Source organism: Amblyomma maculatum, chromosome 7, assembly GCF_055883805.1.
Source record: "Amblyomma maculatum isolate TAMU_Amacu chromosome 7, ASM5588380v1, whole genome shotgun sequence".
In the NCBI taxonomy this organism is placed as follows: domain Eukaryota; kingdom Metazoa; phylum Arthropoda; class Arachnida; order Ixodida; family Ixodidae; genus Amblyomma; species Amblyomma maculatum.
Genome location: NC_139350.1, coordinates 130,271,855 through 130,285,998, shown reverse-complemented (window position 1 = coordinate 130,285,998; position 14,144 = coordinate 130,271,855). Strand labels below are relative to the sequence as shown.

At 42.3% G+C, this 14,144-nt stretch overlaps 2 protein-coding genes across 2 annotated transcripts; one reads left to right on the top strand and one right to left on the bottom strand.

The window, feature by feature from the left end:
• Positions 1 to 204: 204 nt before the first annotated feature.
• Positions 205 to 7,481, top strand: LOC146184729 (uncharacterized). The gene is made up of 4 exons (XM_084609483.1): positions 205 to 556; positions 1,606 to 1,680; positions 2,392 to 2,570; positions 4,697 to 7,481. The coding sequence occupies exons 1-4, from the start codon at positions 317 to 319 to the stop codon at positions 5,763 to 5,765; spliced, it is 1,563 nt and encodes a 520-aa protein (XP_084465609.1). The 5' UTR covers positions 205 to 316; the 3' UTR covers positions 5,766 to 7,481.
• On the bottom strand, positions 7,469 to 11,496 carry LOC146184728 (uncharacterized). Its single transcript, XM_084608611.1, has 4 exons — positions 11,295 to 11,496; positions 9,543 to 10,109; positions 8,774 to 9,032; positions 7,469 to 7,940 (listed from the first exon to the last, which is right to left on the bottom strand). Exons 1-4 carry the CDS (start codon positions 11,350 to 11,352, stop codon positions 7,469 to 7,471), a joined length of 1,356 nt encoding a protein of 451 aa, XP_084464737.1. The 5' UTR covers positions 11,353 to 11,496.
• Between the last annotated feature and the right edge of the window lie 2,648 nt (positions 11,497 to 14,144).

Sequence of the window (14,144 nt, the reverse complement as noted above, 5' to 3'; positions counted from 1 at the left end):
GCTGACAGCGGCGTTATATCTGTTAAACCACGACCAAAGACGAAAACACGATGCGCGCGCATAGACACTGACGTGAACAGCGTCCGACCGAGCCTGCCTACGCTTTGCAGCTTTGGCGACAGGCGGCGTTGTCGGCGTTTTGCGCATCGCGTATAGACCGTTTACAGGGAGCAGTTCGCTTAGTTGACACTCGCGGCGCCCCTGTCGTCGCGACATGAGTGGCCTTCTGGATAGCAGCCGACTACAGGTGATGTCTATCAGTCACTGATCTCGCATTCTGATCTCGCTGCTGCATACGCAGTGCTTTGCGAAGAAAATGTGGAAAAGCCGAGGGAAAACGTGTTCGGTGTTTGGGTGTAAAAACTGCGACGCCGACTTGAAAGTGTGGGACAAATCCGTTTGTCAGACACACTTCCCTCTACTTCATGAAGACTGCCCGTGCGCTAGGCCCTTCGGAATGCATCGATTCCCGCAAGGTGAAAACAACAAGCCGATTCGCCAGCGTTGGATTTCGAACCTGCAGAGAAAGAACTTCAACCCTGGAACATCGGCTAGAGTGAGTATGCTGCATAGTAGAAATATCGCGCAACGATCGTTTGTTGATGGTAGCTGCCATGCCGACCGCCGTCAGTGATCATATGCCCTTGAGCACGGGCTCAAAACAGTTCCTGTGCGCGATTGAACGGGAGAACGTGTGCATGACTTCATTTTCAATGTCGTTGACTCTTTGCTCACCCTATCGTAGTGGGATACCATTTAAGTTTTCGAATTACGTCCGCGTTACGAGTCAACTGTGCGTTCGCGCTTGTATTGCAGGTCAGTACTGTAAACAACTTATGGGATCAAACTTGTTTCGATATATTCTTCTTCTTCTCCCTCGTTGTAATGGCACATACCCACAGTGGGGGATTGGCCAGAGTTCGTTGTAGGTGACATAATATTTTTGATAATAATAATTTGATAATATTCAAAATGCTTTAGATGAAGTGTTGGATGCATTTCGGTTTCACCGCAACGATGATGCGCTTGGGAGTGTTACGCGCGCATGAAATAGGCAGTTCTGCAAACATCACAAGCCTTCTGTGCATTATGTTGGTCGTTTTTGTTTCAGCGAATTGTGTTATTTCATAGTAGAGGTAATATGTGCTTGGTTTCGTTGAGTAATTGCGGACGCCGGTGGCAGGTGATTGCTGCTGTGCTTTTAGCTTGCGATTGCGAAGGAAATTAAGGTAGGCTCGCGTTTTCTTTATGCCAGACAGCCTCACTAATACATTCCTCAACTGTGCTGTGTCGGCGAAGTTAGTGGTGTGCACAAACACGTTTCAGTGATGCATATGCTGTGCCTACCTTTGTGAATTATTATAAATGACCATGCTGGAAAACAAAGCAAACAAAAAATATGCCTTGAGAAAACGTCGGCAATGAATTGTTATTAAGAGAATAAAGGAAAACGAGCAATGCCATGGGCACCTGCATGGAATGACTCTACTCGATTATGTGACTGTTTCTGTTAATATTCTTTGTATTTATGGCTTTGAAAGTAGCCTGCTTACACTGTTATTCAGTACATGTTGTAGCCCTCGCATTTTTTTTTTTTTTTTTCAGGTATGCTCAATTCATTTTGTTGACAGGCGGCCCTCCAAAGATAACCCATATCCAACGCTGCACCTTGGAACGCCGGTATGGATTTGGAGATTTTGTTTTGAACTAGCATAAACACTACCGGGTAATGACTATCATTACAGAAACTGCCTCACTGCAAGCGTTAAAAAAAACATAAACATACACCTTTTGTGCACACATGTTTGAGCATTTTTTATTCTTTTCTTCAGGGTGCTAAGTGGTGATTGATAACTAACATTGTTCATAGCTGCATATTTTTAGTGGTTTATTACCATGCCTAGTTTGGATTTTGTTTCACAGCTGTGTATTTCTCATATTAATATTAATAGTTTTTACTGTCTGTATTAATGTAAGCCCGTTATACCTAGTGGCACGGGCAAAGGCAAAACATTTTTTTTTTGGGGGGGAAGCCTCACCATATTATATGTCTGTATTAATGTATTACTTTTGTTGTAATGGTATTGTTTAAGAATTTCAAAGCACTGTGGCTTTGTATATTACTGTACTGCTGTTGAGTGATGTGTGTGGGGGTGGGGGAGGGTACAGACACTGAGTCAGGCATTTTTTGCCTTTTTGTCTGCATCCTAGGAATCTTGCTGTCTGAATGAAATACTTTGACGTTGAACTTGACCCTATTTATGGTCAAAAGAAGTAATGCACTGTCGTCGTTTGAGCATTATTTCCCTTTTCTACCAATATGGCCAAACTTACTCGCTGCTTCAGTCTACTTACCGTCCTTCTGTATTTTTGTTCATTGCAATACCTTAGACTGTTCATCACAAAGGACGAAGGAAGCTAGTACGGCACATTGCCACAACTCTGGAGCCAGAGACCAGTAAAACGCCTTCCCCTGTGCCTTGCAACGAAACAGGCACACAAAACAACGAAGACAGCACTGAGGCTGACCAGCTCCCTGGGGATGTTGCAGCGGTTGAACTTGAACATAGGTACAGTACAGTTGATTACTTTTGACGGGCACTCCTTTATATGGTTTTGTGTTTGTCTTGTGTAAAAACATAAATCTTTGCTTTCAGCAATATGTGGCAGAATTTAAGAATTTCAGCAGCATAGCTCGTTCCCGCTATAATGTAGCTGATATTCTGCGATGCACAGCAGACTTTTGCATATTGTTCTTGCCAGCTCTAGCATAATCATGTTCAGTTAAAATTTCTTGGGATCACTCATACAAAGCCAACCTGATTACAGCCGATAGCTTCCAGCCAGAATGTCTCTCATGCTGCCAGGTGTTAAGTTTATTCGAAAAGATCATGCAGTAGAATTGAATGGACTATATATATTATTCTAGAAGGCTCCACAGTAAAAATTGCCAGGGGACTTCCTAACAACAAGTGTGGTAAAGGGTCATAGAAAATGCAACAAATAGCGATAACATCAGTAGAGCATTTATATTTTCAAACTAGCAATCGAAAGCAGGTAGCCAAATGCATTGAAGGAAGAAATAGTTTAGCTCATTTGTTACCAGTCAATTGACTGATGACATGCTGTTAAATATGATAGTGAAATAAATCTGAAGCACACAAAGATTTACTTTCAAAATGCAAGGTAATATGCCATCAAGTTTAGTGGCAAATTTTGCATATTTGATCCTAAGTTTAGGAAAAAGTAAATTATAATGCTTTGAAAATCTAGTGTTTTTAGTTCTATTAAGCTCACTTGTGGAGAAGAATCAGCAGAAATAATTTATCAATCAGTACATCATGCACTTTAATTGAAAAAGTTGTCAGAAGCAAACAGATGTGTAATGCCTGTCACATGAACATTTCGAAGACTTTCAAACTTATAGCCTATTAATTAAGCAGCCAGTTGAATGCTGCTGCACTGGCAGCTCCAGAAGTCAATAGTTTATTAGTTAGCCAAGCAGTGCAGAACTGAGATTTTAAAGACCCTCAAACAGCAGCAGCAACAGCATGCAGAGTTGGGTGCTGAATGCTGTCAGGAACATGCTAAGGAATAAAATCGGAGCTGCATAATTGTCGAAAAATTGTGCAGCTCCAAAATAAGACTTTTTAAAACCTTTTCTCAGGTTACAAATGTGGTCATATTGCTTGCATGACTGTAAAATTATTGTTTACGTGGGCCACATCATCTCACACCACTTTATTGCTAGATTTTGGAATGTTTCAGCAGCTCTTTGCTATGTGGCAGCAGCAAAACTATCTCTAGATCGGTCACCATTGAGGATATAAAAAGCTGTCAACTTGATAGCAGTTTGACTACTCGTGTGGCTGGTGTAAAATATGTATTGCAATAGGAAGACAATTAGTAAGAGAAATTGCAAATATTGCGATTCTGAAAATACTGCTGAATTCTGATAATGGCATCTAGACTGAACAAAATCTTCCTTGGTGTTGAATAAATGCTAAATTTTTGTCGAAAACTACATGAAGCATATGGACATTGTTCTTTGCAATAGTACAATAATTTTACATGTTAGTGAATGGTGCAGAAGTATGTAAGCTGCATTTTAGTGGAACAGCCTTCAATATTGCATTCATTTTCCCATGCAATGCTAGTTTGTCACATGAAGCTTGTACATGTTTATGATGACTTGTTTGTTTCACGACATTTCCCTGGGTGGGAGTTCTGTACAAGCAATATATGCGACAGGTATCTTATTTTTAGTGCATGTACATTGTAGAGCCATTCTACTGCACAGTTTAATCATCTACTGCATGCTGGACATAATACAGCATTGGTACTATTTATAAAGCCTTTGGAACTTAAGGAAGTTGGCTAGAGAGTACAATATAGGTCATTTATTTGCATATAGTACTGGCACGCGGCAAGGTGATCATGTTTTGGGTGGTATAATATAGCGGTGCCAAAAAACGGTTCTATGCCGTGTTGATTTTTCACCCGTCACGCCCTGCATTCGCACTTCATTATTGGCTGCAGCCTAGGCCGTGGCATTACTTCTGTCAGTGGCAAGGGGGGGGGGGGGGGCTTAAAATGGATTTGGGAAATAATTTTTATATTATACAGACCCGAGTGTACCTTCTGGCTCATGCTGCTGTGTTGTTTCCTATATTTATTCACATTTTTCTTTGCACAGGTTTGAAGGAGCTCGGAATGTGGTCGACAGCTGCAAGACCTGCGGTTGCAGATGCAAGAGTGCCGAAACGGCTGAAAAAGGAGTTCAAGTTCAGCCAGCACGTATCCATGACCACGCATATGCAGTCACCCGCAAGCAGGCCCCTGTTGTTGCTGACAGTGCTTGCCAAACAGTGTTCAGTGTCAGTTCATTAATAGCAGCAAGCCAGTTCCGTTTCTTTACAGGACTATCGAAAGTGACATTTTACGAGCTGGTCAGGACTCTCAAAACTGTTGTGAAGAGCCTCTTTACGATGCCTTTTGAGGACCAAGTCCTTCTAACATTGATGCGGCTTCGCCTAGGCCTCTTGCTCAATGACCTCAGCATACGTTTCTGCGTATCGACAGCAGCCGTGAGCAGAATTTTCTGCTTCGTAGTATCTGAACTTGCCAAGTTTGCCAGAGAGTTTTTAGTGTTCTGGTTGCCCCGACAAACAATAAGGAGAACATTGCCTGATTGTTTTGAGGAGAATTATTCGGTGACTTGCATTGTGGATTGTTTTGAAATTTTTATTGACAGGCCCGAGAATTTGCTGCGAAGAAACATAACATATAGCTCATACAAATCACACAACACGGCCAAAGTCCTTCATGCTATCGCACCAAGTGGATTCATAATGTTCACTTCGAAACCATATGGTGGCCGTGCAAGTGACCGCTACATAACACTGGAGAGTGGTTTTTTAGAGCACTTGACGCAAGGTGATGAAGTTCTCGCCGACAGAGGCTTTACCATCGCCGATCTTCTTCCGCCTGGCGTGAAAGTTTCACTACCGAGCTTCTCTAAAGGCCGGCCCCAGATGAGTCGGTCCGAACTTGTAGCTTCGCGTCGACTGGCCAGACTACGTATTCATGTGGAACGGTCAATCAGGCGTCTTAAGTGCTTCAGAATCCTGAAGCAATTCCCAGCTAGCATTTTTGCTAAGAAACCGCTAGCAAACAACATACTCATTGCCATAGCTGGGCTGTGTAACCTTCAGCCACGTTTGATCAGGGATCAGTGCAATGGAATGTCAGTACCTGGAGCTTGATTGCCATCGCATCCAGACTAGCAGCTAGGAGACAACAGATGCCAGATCTCTCTAAATTTCGCATTTTGATTTGCCCACTTGACTGCCACTTTGATATTATTGGTTATCTCCCTTTGCATTAGGTGTCCTGCCTGCAGCCACTGCTTGTTGGTTTCAACTCAAATACCAATAGTGAAACTATGTTCACGCAATAAACCCATCCTTTTCCATAGCTTGGTATGCTGCCTTCATCTTAATTCCAGGCTTATTTGTTAGGATCCAACTACCTTTCTATGGTGACTCCTGGCAAGGATACAGCTATTGTATACTCCCCTCTTGGGGGATGCTGGTAAACTATTGTCTATGATGCAAGGGTTACTGTCAAGTTCGCTCTAGCCTATTTGTGTACTCCTAGCTATTTCAGTGTCACGGTGATGACCAGCAGTCATTACCACTCATTAATAGATGTATTCATTTGCCCCTTCCAATGCTTTGCTCTGTATCGTGAATTGGTGTTCTTTACCCACGTAGGTAATTTTTTTATATCAGATTTTGGATCCGCATTATTATTTCACTTGTTTAGATCATCATCTCCACAGCTTGTTGTATTACTTAGCAGTGCATTATTATCAATCATCGGAAAATTGCAAATATATTTTCCATTAACTTGATCTCATCCCCATTGAATTCCATCGCTATGTTCTGGAAAAACCTGATTAGTTGTGAAACTGTCTTATCTTTGATTGGTATTTCGCCATGTTTTGTATGGATGGCCATCATTGCCTTGCAATCTTTATATATTTCTCAGCACTTATGCACATGCTTTTTCTGCACTTAGGTTGCACAGTCACTGCCAGTGTTTCGATAAATCAAATTTCTCAGTCACTGGAGGATATTTTTTCTTTTGTTTTGTAAATTGGTACAGAAGGCTATCTGGCATCTGCCTTTGGCCCTTAAGTGCACACCTTAAACCTTTCAAGGTGAAGCAAAAAATATTACAAGTTGGTTTTATTGTCTTACCTGCTTTTGCAAATATTAATAGTTATTGCAAACTGAACAAACCAATTCATTATTCCTTTAGGTAACATATACTTCAATGAACTCTTGCAGGTGCTATACTTGAAGAACCAAATTTTATCCACAATGTATTGTCCATGCTCAGTACTGATGCCAATATGTGATGCGAGTTGCCCAGTAATTACTTTGGATTCCCAAAGTACGGCAGTCCGCACCTCCTCAGAGTGCAGAAGTTGGTAGAAGTTTAGCTCGCAGGACTGTTAAGAGAACTTGCTGTTTCTAATACTAGTACACAATAAATATGTCATGTGTAAAATGCAATGTCATATTTGGCAGTTTCTGTGTGTGCTTGCTTCGTGGAACCTCGCCTTTAAAAATGCTTCCCGAGCTCCTTGCGTTCGTTAACAACTAGAAATTGACTTTTCAAGGAAAGGGTTGACCAGAAGTTGAACACTGGGCAAGCATGCAAGCCTGTTGCTTTATGTAATATGGTATACTGTGTACATTTTCTAATTGGTTCACGGGAAAGGAAAAGCGCAGTAACTGTCACATTTGTCCGTGGACACCCGAACCGTGCAGTAAGGGAGGAGAGGGAGGCGGAAATTTTTGTATTATGTAAATATGTGCTCATGTTTTGATACTAGTGTATTATGTAGAGCATTAGTAAGAAAGGGCAGCCAGTCCAAACATTTTTTTCGATGAAAACTTTACTGCTTGCTCTCGACGATTGCCGGCAGCAGGTGTGAAAAGTAGAAATCTTCAAGATGTGCTACTTGCTTCTTTAGAAATAAGTCATCATAGGGCACCTCAACAACATATGCCTCACTGGGTGACCAAACCACAAAGTCACATTGGCTTCTCTCACAACAAAAAAGCTGTAACTGTACTTGGTGGTAGTACCTGTTTTTGCCAGTCTTGCTTAGTATGAAGCGGTTGTCATTTTCCACGACGTCATACTTGCCACTCTTAAAGAGGGCAGCAAGACTTCCATGCTTTTGAATTGTCTGAGGGGTTGGACACTTGATCTCCAGAACTTTATCCAGGCTTGGAATAAGGCCATCAGGGCTGGCACCCAGCCACGACGTAGCAGGCCGGACGACAAGGCCGCATTCTGTAACGTCCGCATTCTTCACCTGCTCGTACCAGGCACGGGCTTTCACTTCTGACTCCCTTCCATACCTTCATGCAAAAATAGCAATCATGTTCATGTGTACCTTGTCTAATGCAAGCCACTGCAACAATGATTAGTATCCCAAAACACTCAAACTGTGCATGCAAAACATAATGAATATCAGTAAACATTCCATTCAGAGCCTCCTACTTAATAGTGTCAGTATTGCACCATACATGAATTTTGCTTTGAACAGTCAAGTAATGCTTTGTCATTCAAAGCAATGCATATAAATAATAACATGCAAATTTCCACCACAAGCTACAACTGAATAATTCTGTGCTTTGCAGATAGATGCAGCTAGCATATGCCACTTTGCGTAATGCTATAATAGAATCCATGCTAATTTGTGACAGTGCTGCTCTACCTAAAATGTTATAATTTATAATGAAAGCATGGTGTTCAACTGGCTTATTGACAGCATCACAAGTGAATGTTTAGCCAAGTTTCTTGCACTACCAAACTTGGCATAGCAGTTATGAATCAGTGCTGCAGAACTAGACTTTCCGCATGGCATGCACAGTAAATGTGACCAGACACAACTCAAAAACGAAGTGAGAATGCCCTTCAAAGGAGAACTTCCAGCTGATGACAAACTGTCATAATATTGAAGTCAGATTATTAATCTGGTGTTAATCCCCTGACACCTGCCATCCACATGTGATGTCATGACAGCGGGCTAATTAAAGAATTTAGTCCCAGTGGCATGACAGTCAGCCACATTGGCAGGACGGCTTCTCTTGAGGAACACTGAAAATTCGTTCTTGAGTTATATCCTACTTTACATCACTTCAAGTCTACAATCAGTGCGACTGTTCGTGACACTGTGTTTAGATCTTACCGTGTGCTGGCATTGCCATAGAAGTTTGGGTGTATGTGCTTCGTCACCCACTTGTCAGGGGCAGCCTTGACAGGAACTGTTCGAGCCTCACTCGCTGTTATTCTTAGTAGACGCTCCTCGTACCAGGCTGCACTTCCTTGGGGGTGTTTCGCCAAGGCTACAGCTCGGTCAGGGGACAGCAACACATTGTCCCTGTAGAACTTCTGACATGGCTGGCACAGCAGCCTTGTGTCATGCTGCCCATGCTCTTGCTGAACAGCTGTAAAGTTATGAGGACTGCTTTATTAACGAGCTCTTTCTGTATACATTCAAAACTAGTTTCAGGTGGCTCACACCTAAGCTTTATGCGATCAGAATGAACACTGGCAAATCAGGTATTATGTATTATGTTCATCTTCAGATCGCACAAACTTGAGAAAAAGTTTGCTGCAGTATGGCCTCATGGCCCAGGTTTATGGCACAAAGTAATATATCAAATGAGGCTGTTGTAAAGTGATATCGCATTAACGCATTTTCATTGTCGACAATGCATCCTATTCTATTACTAGGCAACTTAGATTGTGTGTATCAGCATGAACAGTCTGCTTGATGCAATACTTCTTGTCCCAAGATCAAGATGCATGCTATACTGTAAAGCTTAACACCGGATAACCATCACAGCAGTTTCATATATTGGGACTATTTTAACTAAAGAAATGTTACTTACAGCTTTGAACACAGTAACTGATAGCACACTTTATACTCAATACAATGGAAAAGGAAATCTTACGTGCACGTCGATCTTCATCTGCATGTGCTTTCTCGCGTTGCATGAGGACGGAGTGTAGCATGGTGTTCTGCAGCTGGCTAATATCCAGTGGACATTTTTTAAAATGCTCTATCATTTCTCTCTCGGACAGGAACTGTAGAGTTTTTGCAGTTGTTTTTTTGTGACAGTAGACTGTCTCCATTGTTGCCGGGGTCACATTTTTTGCCGTTGATTTATTCCATGTGCACAGTCTGTCTGTGGCTGATACTCCAGTAAGTCCCCTTGATGTAGCATCAACAATCTTCATAAAGAGGGCACAGATATGGCTGCATCTTTCACTCAGCCCTGCTTTGCATGTGCAGCTTGCTGCGACAGTTTCTCCAAAATCAATCTGAGTACTGTACATCCTGCCAACTGTTTGTGATGACCTGATTGTTGCTTTTATGCTACACACATTTTTATTTTGCTGGCACAGTGCCACGCCAACATGCCCACTGTCGAGCAGGTTGCTGCCCTCGGCGAAGCCTCGATAGTTAAGGGCTGGTTTTCCGTCAGCGTCTGGAGCATTGATCATGTAGTTGTAGACAACTGAAATAAAAGGAAATGATGTACATCAATTTTGTCATTTGTGAGTACTACTTCCATAGTTGGCTGACTCTTGAAACAATACAAAAATTGCCCCCATACTAGAAGCTGGTGTGCATGCCAGCTGTTCCCTGTCTGCTGTTAGGTTTGCAAGGGACCTAAATAAAGTCAATGCTAATGCTCTGAGCTGGGGTAGACATCCAAATAAAATAGCAGAAACTGAGAACTGGTGATCGCAAGCGCAGATCTTGCGTTTTTTAAAAGTTAACCTCACAGGTGCAGAAATAGGCACAAAAATTGGAAATTGCGGGATTTAATGTTTAAAATTGGGTATCAGCTATGAGGAACCCCATAATGGAGAGCTCTAGAATGATTACGACAACTTGAGGTTCTTTAACGTGGAGTGGCATCGCAAAGCACACGGGCACATTTTGCGTTCCGCTTCCATCGAAACACGGTCGCCGCAATCCAGGTAAATCATGCAATGAAGAATAATGCTTGCGCTGTCATTTTTCTTCGGTTTACTGACGGCTGTAACTTATGGCTGTCTACGCTGGCAACTGCAGTTTATCACACGCAAAGCTACCGCAACACATCGCGGCATGTAAAGCAGCAACTGCCGGTTGGGCAGCAGATCTCGCAAACAAGGTTTTTAAAACGCACCTGAACCAGTACGTGTTGAATATTGCACTCGTAAGAAAATAAGAAAAGCTTGAATTCGAGCACGCTGCCCGCGCAAGCGCGAAAAAATCAATCTCAAGCGCAGTCTAACGTCGGGGGGCTTGTTAATTCTACCAATCTGCGGTGGGTCGCACGCAGAGCAAGATTTCAGCAACTTGAAGAAAGGCTTGTGCGATAAGGCGCAATGTAATCAATCCTCAATATGCATTACCACCTTGTGCACTGTTGCGAGAAATTTCTCGTAGTTTGGGGCAGTTACGCGCCGGCTACATAAAATACAAACTTTTAAGCTTTACTAGACGCGCTTTATCAACAGCTCCTACAACGTGTACATGCATACGCCAAAACTGTCGCAAACACACAAGCAGGCATTAAATTCCTAGCAGTGCATTTAAGTTTAGAAAAATTAGGAAAGGGAACAAACAGCGAAAATGCCATCTTCAAACAGTGGAGGCGTGAAGGCCGAAGAGAGGCTCGAAAACAAAGCCAGAAAGGCAGCGCACTTACACGGCCGCTGAAGGTTTGGCCAAAGCTTCGTGTCATCAATCCATCCCGTCGTATCCATTTTGGGAAGAAATAACAATATTTCAAATGTACTTGCAGTAACAAACAGACTCGCAGGTCTAGCGTCCACACGGGCAGGCAGCGTCCGCGCGGACAGACAGCATCAATACGGGCGGACAGCGAAGAACGAAGGCCACCGATGGCGTCGGACGTCACGTGATACAATATGGCAGCCTACATGCGTGAGCGCTGTAAAGGGTCTATAGGTCAGCAGTTTGACAGAAGGAGGTGAAAGTCGAAGTTACGGCGTAAAAAACCAAGCGTGCGATTGGCGTCTTTAGCAATGTTAGTGACGTAAGTAGACCAAGTAAGGGAACGGGTAATGGTTACACCAAGATATTTATAAGAGTCAACTGCGGAGATTTCAGAGCCAAATATATAATACGAAGGTGAAGGAAAGAACTGTCTACGGTGAAATGTAATTAATGACATCTTATTTGTGTTTAGGGACATGAGCCATTTGCTACACCAGGATTCGATGTAATTCAAGTCGTTCTGTAACAGTTTAGTATCGTTGCTGTTAGCGATATGTCGATAGACTACGCAGTCATCCGCAAACAGTCGTATGTTAGAAGTAATATCAGTAGCCAGGTCCTTAATATAGATTAGCAAAAGTAATGGACCGAGTACAGTACCTTGTGTCACTCCAGAGGCGACGGAGCCTAAAGGTGAGGAAAATTCATTAGCCTGTACGAACTGCTTTCGGTTAGTGAGAAACTGTTCTATCCAAGTTAAAATGAGTGGGTCAAAGTTCAAACGTGAAAGTTTAAGAAGCCGTCTGTGGGGAACTTAGTCAAAAGCTTTCTCAAAATCCAAGAATAAAGCATCAACTGGTATGTTGTCATCTAGATTAGAACTGATGTCATTAATAAATAGAGCTAACTGTGTGTCACATGACATTCCTTTACGAAAACTGTGTTGGTTAGGGTGAAAAAATTTAGATATAAGAAAATTTGCGATGTGTGTGTAGATAACATGCTCCATTAACTTTGAACAAATGCTTGTGAGGGTTATGGGACGATAGCTATGGCGTGAAGATGGCGAACCTTTTTTAGGAACTGGAATCACCTTGCTTACCTTCCAGTCTTGTGTCAACATTCCAGATGATAACGATTGCTGAAAGATGTGCGACAGAATGATACTTGTGATACTTTTGGTGTTTTTCAGTAGTTTGGAGTTGATGCCATCAACCCCGGCTGAGGAACAGACCTTTAAAGAATCAATTAGTTTCGCAATTCCGTAGGCATGAAAAGTTATGGGAGGCATGACAGGGTGATTGTATTGCGGAAAAACAGGAAGTTCATCTTTAGACTCGTTAGTATAAATATATAAAAATACAGAATTCAGAACTTCTGTACATCTTTATCAGGAATAGGATTATTTCGGTCATCAAGCAGAGATAAGTGATTGCTACACGAAGTGTGAACAATTTTCCAAAACTGTCTAGGGTTTGTCCGCAGCATGTTGGGCAACGTATTGTAATAAAAGCTTTTCTTTGTTTTGGCGGCAAGTGTCTGAAATGTTTTGTCGATGGTGTGATATTTTTCCCACGAAATTGAGGTGTTTAAGCGTTTAGCTGCTCGATAGTACCGTTTCTTTTTGTTGTTCATTCGTTTTAGGGCAGCGTTAAACCACGGCGATGTGAGTCGTTCCGTTACAGTTATAGTGGGAATGTGGCGATACGTTCATGCATTTTTGTTCTTGAAAAGCGACCAGTTAGTTTCGACAGAGCGAGTAGTGAAGTCGGTTAAGTACCACGTCGTAAACTCGGACAACTTATCATGTATGTATCCGTAATTACCGCTATGATATAGCGTTAGTTTCTTTTTAGCCTTTTTTGTGCGAGGTAGCTGGCCTTGGAATGAAGCTTGTATTATTTTGTGATCGCTAATACCGGGTAAGTACGTAAGGGACGAGACGTTATCGGGGTGGGAAGTTAGTACCAAGTCGAGTATGTTCGAAGAATGGTTATCTTCCCTGGTAGGGGCGGAAACAAGCTGTGACAAATTGAACGCGCGGCATGCGTTTAAAAATTCGCTTTCAGTGTTATTTTTGGCGATTGTTAATGGGACATCAGACCATGTGATAGCAGGAAAATTGAAATCACCCGAAATAAGAACGAAAGCGTGGTGATATGACGAAGTTAAGGAGTGGATAGTGTCGGTAAAAGTGATTAGAAAACAAGGCATCAGCATCTGGGGGGCGATAGAAGGCTCCGATGATGACGGGAGGGTAAGAGAGGTTGCACATTATAAAAACAGCTTCTAAAGGGGAATTTGGGTTAATTACGGCGCAATGTATAGCTATGATGAGTAGCTATTAGTACACCACCGCCTCGTGTCTATTTACACGATCGAGTCGGAAGATATTGAAATTGGGAAGAAATCTTAGAATCTCGGAGTCATGGATAGTTGCGTTTAACCAGGTTTCACTTAATAGCACAAGTTTGCTGTCCGTTGTGTCGATAAGGTAGTGAAGTTTGTCAAGCTTGGCATTAAGCTCCTTACGTTAGTATACAGAAACGGAACGGCTTTGGTAATTGATATCGGGTTAGTTTTGGATTCGAGTAATGGGGTACGTGGGACGACTGTTTTCGTGGCATGGTTAAAAGTATAAGTTTCATTGTCAATAATGAGTTTATTATAACGCAACTTGAATTTTTTGGGTTGTGCCTTCCCGTATTCAACAAGATGTTTTCGCGCGGTACGGGTGTTGGGTGAGTAGTCCTGGCTTATACGGTAATCTGCGTTTTTCAGCTTATTAGCGCTTGAAAGTATGTTTTTTTTTTTTGTC

Bases quoted from the DNA above. Each gene is read 5' to 3' on its own strand.
- LOC146184729 (XM_084609483.1), top strand. From the start codon at position 317: ATGTGGAAAAGCCGAGGGAAAACGTGTTCGGTGTTTGGGTGTAAAAAC. The intron at 557-1,605 runs GTGAGTATGCTG...TTTTTTTTTCAG, and splicing joins ACCCTGGAACATCGGCTAGA to GTATGCTCAATTCATTTTGT. The intron at 1,681-2,391 runs GTATGGATTTGG...GCAATACCTTAG, and splicing joins CGCTGCACCTTGGAACGCCG to ACTGTTCATCACAAAGGACG.
- LOC146184728 (XM_084608611.1), bottom strand. From the start codon at position 11,352: ATGGATACGACGGGATGGATTGATGACACGAAGCTTTGGCCAAACCTT. The intron at 10,110-11,294 runs GTAAGTGCGCTG...CTTTTATTTCAG, and splicing joins GCCAAACCTTCAGCGGCCGT to TTGTCTACAACTACATGATC. The intron at 9,033-9,542 runs GTAAGATTTCCT...ATAACTTTACAG, and splicing joins AGATGAAGATCGACGTGCAC to CTGTTCAGCAAGAGCATGGG.